General features: G+C 47.1%; 1 protein-coding gene across 11 annotated transcripts in view; it reads left to right on the forward strand.

Moving 5' to 3' along the window:
• The first annotated feature begins 10,331 nt into the window (after positions 1-10,331).
• Positions 10,332-16,325, forward strand: part of RBMS3 (RNA binding motif single stranded interacting protein 3) — a 599,905-nt gene continuing 593,911 nt past the window's right edge. For all 11 annotated transcript variants that reach the window (XM_064169766.1, XM_064169760.1, XM_064169764.1 and 8 more), the window contains exon 1: positions 10,332-10,801. Coding sequence is in view for 10 of the 11 variants with exons in the window: in XM_064169760.1 (XP_064025830.1) it covers positions 10,727-10,801 (75 nt within the window). In the remaining variant the exon portion in view is untranslated. The remainder of the gene's footprint in view (positions 10,802-16,325) is intronic.

A 16,325-nucleotide genomic window follows, 5' to 3' on the forward strand; every position in this document is an offset into this window, starting at 1 on the left:
CAGCCCAGACACAACCCTGTGCTGGGCTGCAGCAAGAGCAGTGTGGGCACAGGGCAAGGGAGGGGATTCTGCCCCTTGGCTCTGCTCTCCTCACACCCCACCTGCAGTCCTGGGGGCAGCTCTGGAGCCCCCAGCACAAGAAGGACATGGAACTATTGGATCCAGTCCAGAGGAGGTCTCCAAGATGCTGAGAGGGCTGCAGGAGCTCTGCTGTGAGCACAGGCTGAGAGGGTTGGGGCTCTGCAGCCTGGAGAAGTGAAGGCTTTGAGGAGACCTTGGAGTGGCCTTCCAGTGTCTGAATGGGGCTACAGGAGGGCTGGGGAGGGACTATTGACAAGGTCTGGTAATGACAGGATGAGGAGGAATGGGTTTAAACTGTCAGAGGGGAGATTCAAAGTAGATGTTAGGAAAGGGTTGTTTGCAGTGAGGGTGGTGAGACACTGGCACAGGTTGTGCAGGGAGGTTGTGGCTGCTCCCTCCCTGGAGGTGTTCAAAGCCAGGTTGGATGAGGCCTTGAGTAACCTGTTCTAGTGGGAGGTGTCTCTGCCTATGGCAGGGGGTTGGAACTGGATGATCCTTGAGGTCCCTTCCAATCTAAACCATTCAATGCTAACTACAGATTTCTGATGATGTGTTGTTTTGGTCGAGGTTCCTCTTTGGTACTGCAAAAACATTATTCTCTCCACAGAGCTTCCAGTTGAAGCTCATGAGACTGTAACCTGAAGGAGTTCTGTCCAAGGTGATGGTGAAGGTCAGGAGAAGGACCAGCAGGAAAAGAGGACTCAGACCTCTGATCTTTCTGGGCTTAGGTAAATGAGGTCATTTACCAGCCTAATTGCTTCTGTGTAAAATGCCCACATGAGCAGTCAGATGGGTATAGCTGTAGCTGCTGAGGATGCTAGTGCACTAACAGCACTAAGCTTTCTCAGTCAGTTGAGCCCCATGGCTTTACCTATGATAGACCCATTGCAAGGTGACCTTCAGCCAAGGAGTGTTGTTGGAAATGTAGCAAAAAGAATGAAGGAGAAAGCAAAGCAAACCACCAGCCCTCACTTCAATTAGAGGAAAAGATAATTCTTTTCAAGTTGAAAGGCTCGACTCCTGCTGGCCTTTGTTCTTAAGCTTACCTTCACTATAATTTCATAAAGCAACCTGAATCTCACAGTTTGTTCTGTGATTACCCTCAGCTGGAACACAAAATTAATATCTCACTAAGTAATTCAGTCCCTGTCCTATCCCAGGGAGCAGTGAGCAGAGCCTGTCCCCCTACTCCTGGCAGCCCTTGGATACTTATAAACATTGATCAAATCCCCTCTCACTCTTCTCTTCTCCAGACTAAGCAGCCCCAGGTCCCTCAGCCATGCCCTCCAGTCCCCTCATCATCCTCCTAGCCCTCTGCTGGACCCTCTCCATCAGATCCCTGTCCCTCTTCAACTGGTAGCTAGACAGACAGACAGGGAGACAGGTAGGTAGATAGACAGACAGACAGGTAGGTAGATAGATAGACAGATAAGTAGGTGGATAGATAGACAGATAGACAGACAGGTAGATAGGTAGATAGATAGATAGATAGATAGATAGATAGATAGATAGATAGATAGATAGATAGATAGATAGATAGATAGACAGATAAGTAGGTAGGTAGATAGATAGACAGACAGACAGGTAGATAGGTAGGTAGATAAATAGACAGACATAGACAAATAGATAGACAGGTAGACAGATAGGTAGGTAGGTAGATAGACAGATTGATAGGCAGGTAGACAGACAGGTAAACAGGCAGACAGACAGGTAGGTAGATAGACAGGTAGATAGGTAGACAGATAGATAGACAGACAGACAGGTAGATAGACAGGTAGATAAATAGATAGATTGATTGATTGATTGATAGACAGGCAGACAGACAGATAGGTAGGTAGGTAGATAGACAGATTGATAGGCAGGTAGACAGATAGATAGACAGGTAGACAGACAGACAGGTAGGGAGGTAGATAGATAGACAGACAGACAGGTAGGTAGACAGACAGACAGATAGATAGATAGATAGACAGATAGATAGATAGATAGATAGATAGATAGATAGATAGATAGATAGATAGATAGACAGACAGACAGATAAATAGATTGATTGATAGACAGGCAGACAGACAGATAGGTAGGTAGGTAGGTAGATAGATAGATAGATAGATAGACAGACAGACAGGCAGGTAGGTAGGTAGGTAGACAGACAGATGGATGCATGGATTGCAAGACTTTTCAGTTGTCCAAAATCTCATCCATTGACTCTTTCAAATTTCTTCTGTCCCATCTGCAGCTTCTCATGGTGCTGTAGCAGTTAGTGCTGAAGTGAGGAGGGCTGAAGCCCATTCTCCATGGAGGCAGGAGGTGTGTGCTTGTGGGGAAAGCCACCCTTCTTAGTGTTGTTGTTTTGTGAGAGGAGGGCATCTGAAAGCAGTGTGTCCTCCACTTCAGATTTTGTCAATCCTGGACACTTGATGATGGTTTTGTTAAGTGTTTTGTGCCTCTGAGCCTTTTTCACCCCACCTCCTCCGTGGTTATCACATGCTTTGCTTGTAGCTTGTAGCACTTGCTAGCAATTCAGTTAGGTAGCCTTAGACAAATGAGCTTGATTAATAAACTACTGAATAGAAAATTCTGTGTTTTTTGACCTATTAAATTGCTGTAGGTGGTGGTAGCTGTATTTCAGCCACCTAATGACCAAAATCTCCCTAGTCCTGATTTAGGCAATTTGGACATACTACTCTTACCAGAAGTTAATACTTCTAGAAGATGTATTATTGCTTTTCAAGAGCAAGAAACTATAAAATGATCAACTTACTCCCTCATTCTAATACCTGAGACTATATATGTTTTTCACAGGATAGGTAAAATGTGTATTAGGGGCAAAACATGTAGAAGTAGAATGGTATTTTAGCAACTGAGTGTTCCTGAACTATCATTATCATTATCAGACTGGAGAGCTGGGCACAGAGGAACCAGATGAGGTTCAATGAGGACAAGTGCAGAGTCCTGCATCTGGGGAGGAATAATAAACTGCACCAGCACAGGCTGGGAGGTGACTGCTGGAGAGCAGCCCTGTGGAGAGGGACCTGGGGGTCCTGGTGGCCAAGAAGGCCAATGGAATCCTGGGGTGTATTAGGAAAAGTGTGTCCAGGAGATCAAGGCAGGTTCTCCTGCCCCTCTACTCTGCCCTGGTGAGACCTCATCTTCCCAGTTGAAGAGGAACAGGGATCTGCTGGAGAGGGTCCAGCAGAGGGCTAGGAGGATGATGAGGGGACATGAGGGGACTGGAGGGCATGGCTGATGAGGAGAGGCTGAGGGACCTGGGGCTGCTTAGTCTGGAGAACAGAAGACTGAGAGGGGATTTGATAAATGTTTAGAAGTATCTGAGGGCTGCCAGGAGTGGGGGACAGGCTCTGCTCACTGCTGCCTGGGATAGGACAAGGAGCAATGGGTGTAAGTTGCAGCAAAAGAGGTTCTGCCTCAACACAAGGGGGAACTTCTTGACTGTAAAGGTCCCAGAGCACTGGCACAGGCTGCCCAGAGAGATTGTGGAGTCTTCTTCTCTGGAGCCTTTCAAGGCCTGTCTGGATGTGTTCCTGTGTGATCTGTGTTAGATAGGATTGTCCTGCTCTGGCAGGGGGGTTGGACTGGATGATCTCCTTGGGTCCCTTCCAACCCCTAACATCCTGTGAGCCTGTGATCATCTTCTACTAGATGTCTGTTTTTTTTTCCTTCTAACTCGTGAAGAATGAGTTAGAAGAATGAAGAGATCTGCATTTGGTGATCCAAACATATGTAATTTATGTACTTCAGGCTGCCAGGGAAAGCATTCTCTTCTTTTTTTATTTTACCCTCCCTTTCCCTGCCAGCTAGCTTCAGGTTTCTAGTCCACAGCTTTGGATGTTGATGAGTTAATATTCTTTGAAGCCTGCCTTTGACTGTATTTGGCCATCTGGTTTGCAGTTGATCTGTTCCCATTTACTCCATTTCTGAATTCCCCATTGAAGAGATCTGTATTGCTTGCCTGTCTTGTGGCACTACCTCTGGAGGTGTGCTGGGACTCCGCTTGCTCTCTGGACTACTGCACTTGGGCCAGCCTTGGAACTGACAAGGACTCTCTAATAGGAGGAAAAAAGGTTGTGAAATGTACTTGCTGTTGCTGACTGGGATGGAACAGCGTGTTTTTTCTTTTGAGGAACACTTATACATAACACTCAGTAGGCAAGCTGCTATCTCAGTTTGCAAGTGGATTCAGTTATTCAAATGCAGAGGCCAGAAAATGAAGGGGATTCTATTTAAACAATGTGCTCCTGAGTCACAGATGATCTTTTTGATGTCTGTATTTTGCAAATGGAAATTTCCCCTTTTCCAGCACTAGCATTTGCTCAGAGGCTGCATGCTATCTAAACCTGCTTTTGTGTCTGTTGGTTTGCATTTGTGCTGTGCTGTCTTGCCTCCCCTTGGCCCCCCACTCTTCTATATTGAATTCCTACTTTTGCTGCCTCCGCTCTATATTGTATCACAGTATCACAGTATCCCAGTATCATCAGGGTTGGAAGAGACCTCACAGATCATCAAGTCCAACCCTTTACCACAGAGCTCAAGGCCAGACCATGGCACCAAGTGCCACGTCCAATCCTGCCTTGAACAGCTCCAGGGACGGCGACTCCACCACCTCCCCGGGCAGCCCATTCCAGTGTCCAATGACTCTCTCAGGGAAGAACTTTCTCCTCACCTCCAGCCTAAATTTCCCCTGGTGCAGCTTGAGGCTGTGTCCCCTTGTTCTGGTGCTGGCCACCTGAGAGAAGAGAGCAACCTCCCCCTGGCTACAACCACCCTTCAGGTAGTTGTAGACAGCAATAAGGTCTCCCCTGAGCCTCCTCTTCTCCAGGCTAACCAATCCCAGCTCCCTCAGCCTCTCCTCGTAGGGCTGTGCTCAAGGCCTCTCCCCAGCCTCGTTGCCCTTCTCTGGACACACTCAAGCATCTCAATGTCCCTCCTAAACTGGGGGGCCCAGAACTGAACACAGTACTCAAGGTGTGGTCTAACCAGTGCAGAGTACAGGGGCAGAATGACCTCCCTGCTCCTGCTGGCCACACCATTCCTGATGCAGGCCAGGATGCCCCTGGCTCTCTTGGCCACCTGGGCACACTGCTGGCTCATGTTCAGGCGGGCATCAATCAGCACCCCCAGATCCCTCTCTGTTTGGCTGCTCTCCAGCCACTCCGACCCCAGCCTGTATTTTTGCTGCCTCCGCTCTATATTGTGTGTTTGAAGGCTCAAACACACAAAGTGCTGAGCACTTGGAACAAGCAGCAGAGGCTGCTCAGCACCTTGACAGGAGAAAAGTGAAATCTAAACCATCTGCACATTCTTTTTTTTTTTTCTAGGAGGGTGGAGCTCTGACTCAGGTAACAGTTAAGCTTCTCTTGCAGCTCCCAACCTTTTCACAGTATCATCAAGGTTGGAAGAGACCTCATAGATCATCAAGTCCAACCCTTTACCACAGAGCTCATGGCTAGACCATGGCACCAAGCTGCATCTGAAGGGTGTGTGTGTGTGTGCAAATCTTGTCTTGCAAGTTTATGGCATAACGTGAGATACTCATAGTATCCAGGTGATGTAACCAAAATGGTCCTTCCTGGGCTATAAATAATGGCCACAGCAAACTGCATGCTCAGTGTGCTAGTTTGAAGCTAGTTGGAATGTTTTGGTGAGAAGCACTAGACTACAGGCTGTGAAAGGAAAACAAGGCTGATGTCTACTGCACTCATAGGCTTGCTGAGAGATACAAGAACAAGAATCAAAACATAGATAAGTCACTTCTGCGGGGGAGCTCCAAGCTGCATTTTTCTCTCTAGCCTCTCTGCTTTCTCTCTGATTAATCCACTTTGCTTCCTACCCCCTGGCTGAACCTCCATTCTTCCTAGGGACTGGGGTAAGGTTGAGAGGGGTGGGAGAAGGTGGAAGGGCAGTTTGTAGCCCCTTCCTGGGGACTCAGGTTTCTGAGAGGGCTGTTGTGTTTCTGTATTGCCTTTTACCTTGTGTACTTCTGTATACAAATATACATACTGTAGATAGCTGCTTGTACATTCTGCTAAGCTGTAAATCTAAGCTTCATTCAATTTCCAGAGCTGGCTGAGTCTAGCCTGGGTGATTTCCAAAGAGTGTGGGGGTGGGTAACACCCAAACCATCATACCCAGACAGATCTCTTGATCAGAACATGGGGTTTTCTACTTTCTTAGTGTTTCTTTGTTTTATTACACACTATACACATAGATTCTTTCTTCCTCAAAATCTGGTTACATCCACTTCCACAAGCAAACTGCTCATCAAGAAAAAAACTGTGTTAATATCCTGAGGGAAAAGTGAAAAAAAGTGGGGAGAAAAGCACAACTTAATTCTGGCAGTTGAAAGAACAATCTGAAAGTTGTCAGGCTCAAAGTATCATGTACTGTCAAGTAATCACTACTCGCTTCTGCAGATGTCAACCCTCAACCAGCCTAATTCACCCTCGGGAAAGCAGTGGGTGGAGAAAAGAAATGAGCTTAAATGAGAGTATGGCACTACCTTGAGACACAGTGTGTTTAAAGCTCAGCAGCAATACAAACCACATGTCTAGATGCCAGGAACTGCAGGCTTCTCCTCCCATTATTATCTTTCTTCTTCATTCACCTCTGCTCCAAGCTTATGAGGGACCACACGGTCCCAGCCAGCTTGGACTTGAGTAGGAGCTGAAAATACTCAGTAGTTTACCTAACCAGGCCCTTCCTCTGAATCTGTTTCAGAGGGCTTGGAAGCAGGGGTGGTGACAGTGTGGTGTGGTAATGCTTCACAGTGCTCCTTGGTATGGACAGGAGCACCTAGTTGCACCAGGGCAAGGAGGAAGATCCAGGAAACTACAGACCAGTCAGCCTCACCTCCATCCCTGGAAAGGTGATGGAACAGCTCATTCTGGAGGTTATCTCTAAGCATGTGGAAGAAAAGAAGATTATCACGAGTCAGCATGGATTTATGAATCATGCTTAACCAATCTGATAGCCTTCTATGATGGCAACTAGCTGGATAGATGAGGCGAGAGCAATGGATGTTATGTACTTCAGCAAGGCTTTTGACACTGTTTCCCATAACATCCTCATAGGTAAGCTTAGGAAGTGTGGGTTAGATGAGTGGACAGTGAGGTGGCTTGAGAAGTGCCTGAACAACAGAGCTCAGAGAGCTGTGATCAACGTTGCAGGGCTGCAGTTGGAGGTCTGTGGCTAGTGGTGTTCCCCAGGGGTCAGTAGTGGGTCCAGTCTTGTTCAAAGTCTTCATCAATGACCTGGAAGAAGGGACAGAGCGTTCGTACTCTCAGCAGCTTTGCTGATGTTACAGAAATGGGAAGAATGACTTACACTTGAAGGCTGTGCTGCCATCCAGTGAAACCTGGACCAGATGGAGCACTGGACAAAGGGGAACTTCTTGAAGTTCAACAAGGGCAAGTGTAGGGTCTTCTGCCTAGGGAGGAATAACCCCACGGACCTGTACAGGTTAGAGGTTGACATGCTGAAGAACAGTTCTGTGGAGAAGGACCTGGGAGTGGAGGACAAGTGGTTCATCACAAGCCAGCAATGTCCCCACATGGCCAAGAAGGCCAATGGTATCCTGGGATGCACTGAGAAGAGTGTGGCCAGCAGGTTCTCCTTTCCTTCTGCTCTGCCCCAGTGAGGCCACACCTGGAATGTTGTCTCCCCTTCTGGGCTCCCCAGTTCAAGAGAGATGAGGAACTACTGGAGAATCACAGAATCAACCAGATTGGAAGAGACCTCCAAGATCTTCCAGTCCAACCTAGCACCCAGCCCTGACCAATCAACCAGACCATGGCACTAAGTGCCTCATCCAGGCTTTTATTGAACGCCTCCAGGGACAATGACAATGAAAGGCCACAAAAATGATTAGGAGACTGGAACATGTCTCTTAAAATTTAGATACTTGGGGGATCTTTAGCTTGGAGAAGACTGAGAGATGTTACCAAAAGTTTGTAAATGTCTAAAGGGTGGAGGTCAGGAGGATGAGGCTGGGCTCTTTTCAGTTGTACTCAGTGATAGGACAAGGGAAAATGGGCACAAACTAAAGCACAGGAAATTTCACTTCAACGAAAGCCTTCATTTGAGGATGATGGAGCACTAGAAAAGGCTGTGCAGAAAGCTTGTGGAATCTTCATCTCTGGAGACTTTCAAAACCCACCTGCATGCACTCCTGTGCAACCTGCTCTGAGTGAGCCTTCTTCAGTCTGCCTTCACTGTTCTGTCACTCTTTGGTGCCTGCACAGCGCTGCGGGAACAGAACGCTAGTTTTGCAAGAGGTTTCCTCCCAAAACACGGGGGGAACACCTGTGTAAGCATGGTTCATTGTTCCCACTGTAAGGCACAGGACCGGCACCTGAATGCCGACAATTACTAATGCCTGGTGATTAAAGCACAGCATACACAGGCAGCACCTGGAGCCCATGCACAGCTTCCCAAACCACCTGTCTCCTTCGGCTGCCTGCTTTTGCCTGGGGGCAGACACAGGACCCATAACATCCACCCTCTGTTTATGAGAACAGCAAAGTGCCAGAGTAAAATATGATATTTCCATGTTCCCGTCATGTGCAAGCACATGCCCACAAACCAAAACACAGCTGGAAAGCCTAATTTTAGCCCTACCAGCCTTGAGAAGTGTCCCTTTAAAGAAATTATTTCTGTTCTCTTTTTTTCCCCCCCCCGAAGTAATTCGGTTGACAACACAGCAGCTGACAACCCTACTGCAATACTACCGAGGACTTGACTAAAAACAAAGGCTCTTACCCGCCCCCCCACACTTTGTATTTGCCCCAGCTAACTCAGACGGACCTTGGGAATATAGATGAAGCAATTTATTTACAGCTAGCAGAATTTACAAGCAGCTATTTTACAATATATACAGTTATATACAATTATATACAGGAATATACAAAAGGATAAACAATACAGAAGCACAACTCCCCTCCCAGAAACCTGAGTCCCCAGGAGGGGCTCTCAAACCACCCCAACACCTCCCCTGGTCCTCTCAACCTTACCCCAGCTCTCAGGAAGAAGAGAGGTGCAGCCAAGAGGCTAGGGAGCAAGGTTAGCAGGAGCAAGGTTAATAAGATGTGACCAGGTCTGAAGGCAAAGGCACTGTGGAAAGGGCTGGGAATATGGTGACGTGTTAAAAGGAGTGACTGGGAAAAAGGGAGAAGCGCTGGGATTCGTGCACAGGAAGAGCCGTTCGGTTATCCACGCACTTGGGGATGATTTATAGCCCCTTCGCAAGACGTCCTCTTCCTCCGAGTCTCCCGGAGAGCCGGTACGGGGGAGGGCTGTGCTGACACGGGTCCGCCACGCCCGCGATCCGCAGCAGGTGTGCGGGTGTCACACCTGGCCTCGCCTGCGCCCGGGGGGGCTGCGCGGGGGCGCTGCGAGGGCTGGGGGAGCCCGCCCGTGCCGGGGACAAGCGGAGCGGTCGGTTCACTCCCGTGGCACCGTGGCATTCTCAGGCGCCTGGCTGAAGGCACCCTCAAGTCAGGCAGAAGGACTTTCTTTTTTACCCTCTTCCTCCATTTTGTTCCAACTTCAAACTAAGTCTTACATAAAAGGTCTAACAAAGTAGGCGTTTAACATGTCCGGGCCCGGGTCGCCTCTCCGCTAAGTGCCAGAGGACGGTACAAAGAGTTTTCCGTGGGGGCCTGGCGGGGAGGTCGACGACTTCCCTACTCGGCAACGAGGCTCCGTGACCCTGCCTGCTCCTTTAAAGAACACCAACCCGGAAACCCCAAACCCAAATAAACAGTAAGTTGTGCGGCTCCTCTACCCACACACACACACTCCGCCCCCCGGCCGCAGGGTTCCCCGGCTCCCGCACCGCTTTCCGGCGCCCCCGGGCGCGGCGGGCCCGCGGCAGGGGCGGGGCCGCGGGCGCGGTGGCGAGGACGAGGACGGCCGCGGCGCGGAGGCGGTGGCGCGGCCTGCGCCGGCCTCCCGGGGGAGCGGCGCGCCGAGGTCCCTCCCACCGGCGGCGCGGCGCGGAGGGGGTTTGAATGAAAGACAGGACGAGTGCCGAGCACCATGTCACTCTGTGAGGGCGGCAGCGGCAACTAGCTCGGGGGAGGCCCTTCCCTTCCCGTCCCTTCCCTTCCCTTCCCCCCCTTTTTCCCTTTTTTTTTTTTTTTTTTTTTTTTTCTTTTTTTTTTCTTTTTTTTTGTTTTTTTTTTTTTTTTCCGGGGGGTGGGTGGGGAGCGAGGGGGGAGGGCTCCGCGGCGGGGCGAGCCGGGGAGAGGACGAGAGCGGCGGGCGGGAGGGAGGCTCTGCGGAGGTCTGGAGTTGCACTGTCTCGGCGCCTCCTCTCGCAGGACGTTTCCCTTCCCCAGCCGGGTAGCGGGCAGCGCCGCAGGCACGCTGCTGCCAGCCGGGGAGGCGGACTGCTCCGCCGCGGGCAGCCGGGGAGGGGGTTTCCAGCTCGCCCGCCCCCCCTCCACATTTATGTACGTGCGGGCGCGTTTTCGGCTGCGCTGGAAGACGGCTCGGTAGTCTGCTCGGAAGTCTCGGCAGCCTCCTCCATCGGCCGCGCTGTCAGGAATAGCGGCGTGAAAGGAAGAAAAGGCCCTGGGGCGCTATACCCTGCCAACGAGTTCCCTGCGCCAGCCAGAAGGACTCCAGCTACATGGGCAAACGCCTGGACCAGCAGCCAATGTACCCCCAGTACACCTATTACTACCCTCACTATCTCCAAACCAAGGTAGGGTACGGCGGGGCTGGGACCGGGCTGGTGGCGGAGAGCGGAGCCGCGCAGATTGCGGGCTCGCTTCTGCTCTTAAGTGATTCTTCCGTCGCTTCTTCGGGTTCGGTGTCATGCAAAACCGAGCTGGTAGGCAGAAAGCAGGCGTGAGAGAGGCAGGAAGGTTAATGTCTGCCCTTCCTTTCTTTATTTTTTTTTTAAAAAATATATATATTATTTCCCCCCCGAGGTCTGCTGGCGTCGGCTAATTCCTTTTATTGTTTGGGGAGAACGGTGCTGTGAACGCTGGCGTAACGCTGGGCAGGTAGTGTGTTTATTATGGCATGGAAAAAAGATTGCTCCGGACAACATCGGGCACGAAGCACTGTTTTGGTTGCTCTTCCAGTGATTTCTACAGTTTATTCGGAGCGTGAAAGCATTTTGCTGTTAGAAAAGCTGTGGCAACTCAAACTTTTAGAAGAGGAAGAGATGATGTGGAGCTCGGAGGGAGGAAAGCTCGCAGCCAGCCTACTCTAAAGCTGGCGGAGTTTGTTTCATTGAACTGCGTTGCATTTAATGGTCATTAAAATACCGAAGATGGTACAGCTGTAGTCGGTTGCATTTAAATGTCTGGAAATACAGGATAAATACTTCGTTAGGGTGTATCCAAATGGAGGCTCTTCGTTTCTCTTTCTTTCTTTCTTGATTTTTTGAACTGCCAGCAGACTGTAAAGCAGGCCTGCCTCTCCTCAAGAGGCTGAGCGAAGTCGATGCTACCTGGCCATGGGTTAGTTAATTATGGCTTTATTTTTTTTTAATGCTGTTGTATAACAGCGTGCTCTGAAAAGATTTCCTGTGTGACCAAGGGTCAGTAACAAGCCCCTAAACCGAAAGTTTGCATACCCTGTAACACTGTATTCTTTAAAATTAGGGAAAAAAAAAAAAAAAAAGAAAATCAACTTAAAAAATCGGTGGGGAAAAACATCCTGTTCTGAAGTGTGATCTCAGATCCATGGCTGAACAGTTTCTGTCAATAAACGAACATTCTTTAGCGGGAGGAAATTCAGGCAGGATGCACACATGCATATGGCACCGCATCCACACACACACGTAACGCCTCTGTGGCAGATTTAACACATGGGACAGCTGACGTATGCCTCTGTGTGTGTGGTGGAGGGAGGCTGACTTCTCCAGACTTCTGGTTCGAAGCGTGTTTATCTGGGTGCAGTTCTGAAAGCCATAAGTTACCTTTTCTTGTTAATAACATTACTTTCCCATTAACATGTCTGGCCTGACTACGGCATTATATAAACGAAGTAACTGTCACCGATGCAACCGAACGCTGGTTGGGGGTTGCAATGACACATCTAGCACTCAATATGATTACAGCCTTAATTCATGGCAGAGTTACCTCTTGCTTCTTTTGGCTGCTGTTTCTTTCATGATGTGCAGATTATTTTTTGGGTTTTGGTATAAAATTTAGCCTTTGATTTTTTTTTTTTTTGAATGGTTATTATTGTAGTTTGTTTGGGTTTTTTTTCTTTCCTTATTATTTTGCTTCCCCCCACCCTTTCCTTTCAAGGTCGATCCAAATTGCATTTTACCTTTTTGACTGTTTAGTGTGCGATGTTGCTGTTGCAGCAGCTGCTGGTCACTAGCTTGACTGCAATATTGCCTATAGCTTTAACTGTTTAGGGGACTGGGGGACACAGGCAAGCCAAGGACATGAAACAATTGATGGTGTTTTTTCAAAGAACAAAAGCCTTGACTATTAGAGGAGAAATATTGAACATTCTGTGCCTTTTACTCGCATAGCTTACATTTTGCTGGTCTTTTTTCTTTTTTTCTCTCTCTTTTTTCTTAAATGAGCAAACAACCCCCCACATATTTGTAAAATAGGTCTTCTGAGGAAATAAACCTTGCATTTGAGCTTAAAAAAGTAACAATTTTTTTTTCATACTATGGCTTTTTTTAACTCAATGTTTAAAAAAAAAAAATCAGTGCACTTTTATAGTCAGTATATAAAATTATCAACCCTGTGAAAAGTCATGTGTGTCTGCACTATACAGACAGGTCACATTTCAAATTGGGGATGCATTTTATATAGCATTAGATTGACTGTTCTTGTTCCACAGTGAAGTGCACACACAAAGCCTAATGAATAAGCACATACACAAGTGTGCGTGTGCACAAATATTTCTCTTCTATAGCCCTTCATAGTTCAGAGTAGTGTGGATAGGCAGCATCTGGATTTTGTTAACTTTAAAGCTAGCCATCCGCTTTTGGGACATTTTAAAGCAGTTAGATCCATTGTATGTCTGAAGCTAACAGTTGGGTAATCAAATAACGTTGGGTTGGGAGCTGCATCTTTTATCATGCCTATTGGAGCAATGGATATTAATAAACCCTTGTATGATTCCAGCTGTCCTGTGCATTCCAGCTTTTTATTTTCCAAAACCTCTTTTACTAAGGATGGTAGGACTCAGATGTACAGGAAGATTTTTTTTTAATGCTCTTAGTCATGTAAGCTCATTTGTAATTAAGAAAGTTTGTGAAAGGCAGAGTGGCATCATGTTTGATAGGCACAGTGTGGAAATCCACGTTCCCCGGCGTGTTTGAGTGCAATGCTGCTTTGGCTTCTGTTTGGTGAAGTTGTCTCCACTCTTCCATAAGAAGTGCAGTGTTATTGTACATCGTGTCCTTGTCATGGGGGAGCAAGACCTCAGTCTGTGGTCTGCGTGTCTCCTAACGTAGCCAGCCCGTTGCTGTGCAGAAATGGTGTAAATGTATAGCTGCATGGATAATGGCATTATAAATAGGGAAAAATGGATTCCACATGTTTGATTGCTTTAAGTTTTTAGTACATCGTGGCCTTTTGTGAAACGCGAAGCATGCACTCATTATTAGGTTTATTTGTGCTTTTTCATTATCAGATGCTACTCCTGAGCTTTAATTGCAGGTTTAGACAGATCTGTTGTTACTCAGACAGAAAAAGCGAAGGGGGAAGGTCAATTTTCTAGAGACAATTGCAAGGAATTTAAAATGTCTCCAAAGGACAAGCCCTGAGCTTGAGGAAAGACACAACCTCGTTTTTCTTGTTTTGGTATGATGCTGTCTGACAACTGTAATTTGGAAGTAGAGCGTTGGGATTTCTTTCATCAGATCCTAGGTTGTCCTAGGAATTTATATCAGAACAATGATTTTTGGTTGCTGTTGGAACTCTTGCATTCTTGCTGCAAAGACTCTTGCATGGATGTGGTTCAGATCATATATATGTGTTGACAATCTATAGTAGCCTTTTGTTTTGAGATGTTAAGTGAATTTTCTAAGCTACTCAACCAATTGGTTAACTGGAATATATTGTGAATTGTCACATATGAAATCATAATCACGCCAAATCTTTTGCTGTGGTCTGAATTTCTCTCTTTAGTTGCTTGCTTGCTTGCCAAAGCAAATTCTTTTCTTTTTGCTGTTTTGCACAGAGGAAAACAAAAAGAAGCACCATAAAATATCATGTAATGGTATGAGGAAGGAGAGGAGGAATATTAACTGAATTATTTGATTATATTTGAAAGAGTTTCTTCAGCTTAGCGGTTGTTGTGTTTTAGCTTTGTCCTCTGCAGCTTATGATTTCACCTAGCATAGGGGTAAACTTTCTCTTCAAACAGTCTACTGAAAAGATCTAAATCACTTGGGTAGGAAGGAGGAGGTGCTGCAGGTACCTGTTGACAGGAATTGTTTGGTTTACGATTGCTGTACCTGCCTTTGGGGTAAAAATGTGCCAGTTTAGCAGCTATTTCTGTGTGGTTTGCATTCATGCATTCTCAAGATGTTTCTTAGCTATGAGTTATGGTTTGAGTTTGGTAATTTAACTCTCAAGGCGTTGACTCTTACCTAGTCAAAAGGCTGGAAGACTGAATGGAGAGGCAGGATTTGCTGGGTACCCACACTAGCTGCCTGACTTGCATGTGAACTCATGCAACAGGAGGTGTGATTTCCCAGCACCTACGTGAGTGCAATTCTGTCTCTGGATATCAAGTGTACAGAGTGGTCCACAGGCAGGAGTGGCTTAAGGAGCGTGTTGGTGAAGTGACAGCTACATGCCCCAGCTGGGGAAAAAGCAATTGGGAAATACAGGCGAGTGTGCTTGGGAGAGTTCACGCTTGATAAGGTAATTTTACAGGTACACTTTTGTTTACTTCTTACTGTTTCAAGAGCATGTGCAGGAGTTGGGAACCCTTTTCAGTTGTGCCATGAGCACACCTGCGTGCCAGGCCAGCCTCTTGTAGAAAGTGTGGTTTTGGAATCAGTGCAATGTTCTTGCTTCTCTTCACCTTGTACCTACCAATTTCACCTCTTTTGTCACTCAGGTTTCTGTTTAGTGAGTTTACCACATTGGCCATCTGGCCATATAGAAGACCTTGAAGAAAGCATTCCAGAGATGGAGGTGTCTGACAGGGCTTCTCTGGCTGGTAGTGTTCAAATTGTGTTTGGTGCCTGGTGTGAAGCAGGGGTCAGGTGTAAGGAGTAATTCATCAACCACATACTGATTTCAGGCTGCATTTCCAACCATCTGCAGCTTGGATTGCTGCCAGAGCTCAAAAGTCTAGCTGGAGCCCATGTGATTGTGCCAAAGTAAAAGCAAATACTTGCAAATAGAGAAATGCATTTCTAGGAATGAAGTTTGTTTGTGTTTAGCCCCTGTTTGATTCAGTACACCACAGCGTGTTTTAAATGTCTCTAAGAGCTGCCCAAAAGAAATGTGAATTTGTTCAAATACCATTTGAAAATACTGAAGCCTGGCTATGAATTTTGTGTTAAAGTCTAATGTTTTGTTGGTTTCATTAAACAGCGAGGAGCATAAGTTATATCCCTCTGAAAAATGCAGAAATATATGAACTCAGTTGTTTTATGCTGCAGTTTGCCATCTCTCACTGCATGCCTGGATAAAAATAGGTACATTGCTGTGTGATATATATTACAATGATGTTGAATCTCTTGGTTGATCTTCCTTTCATGTGTTGCCTCAATCCAAGTCTGTTTAATTAAACTCACCAACCCCCTCCTCTCCCCCTCCCCCCCAATAAAAAAAAACAACTGTGGAAAATGGAAGCTGACATTTTCACTCTTGCCAGCATTTACATATTCCTGTATTGCAAGCAGAGCACACTTTGTGGTGGCAGGGAAGGGACCTGGCTCTGGCTTTTGGAAGGAGGTGACTAGTGTGGACCTGCAACTTGTCTCAGGGTAATGCGTTCTCCCCTCTCTCAGGTGATAGAAGGAGAGGAAATGGCCTGAAATTGTGTCAGGGGAGGGTTAGGTTGGAGAGGAGGAGAAATTCTTTACTGTGAGAGTGGTGAGGGGATTGGAACAGGCTGGTCAGGGAGGTGGTGGAGTTCCCAGGAAGGTGTTCAAGAAACATGTGGCCATGACACCTGTGGGCATAGTTTAGTGGCCATGGTGGTGTTGGGTTGATGGTTGGACTGGATGATCTTAGAGGTCTCTTCCAACCAAACACTTCTATGATTAGGTTCCATACAGCTTC

This window comes from Pogoniulus pusillus, chromosome 32 (assembly GCF_015220805.1).
Source record: "Pogoniulus pusillus isolate bPogPus1 chromosome 32, bPogPus1.pri, whole genome shotgun sequence".
NCBI classification, from domain to species: Eukaryota; Metazoa; Chordata; class Aves; order Piciformes; family Lybiidae; genus Pogoniulus; species Pogoniulus pusillus.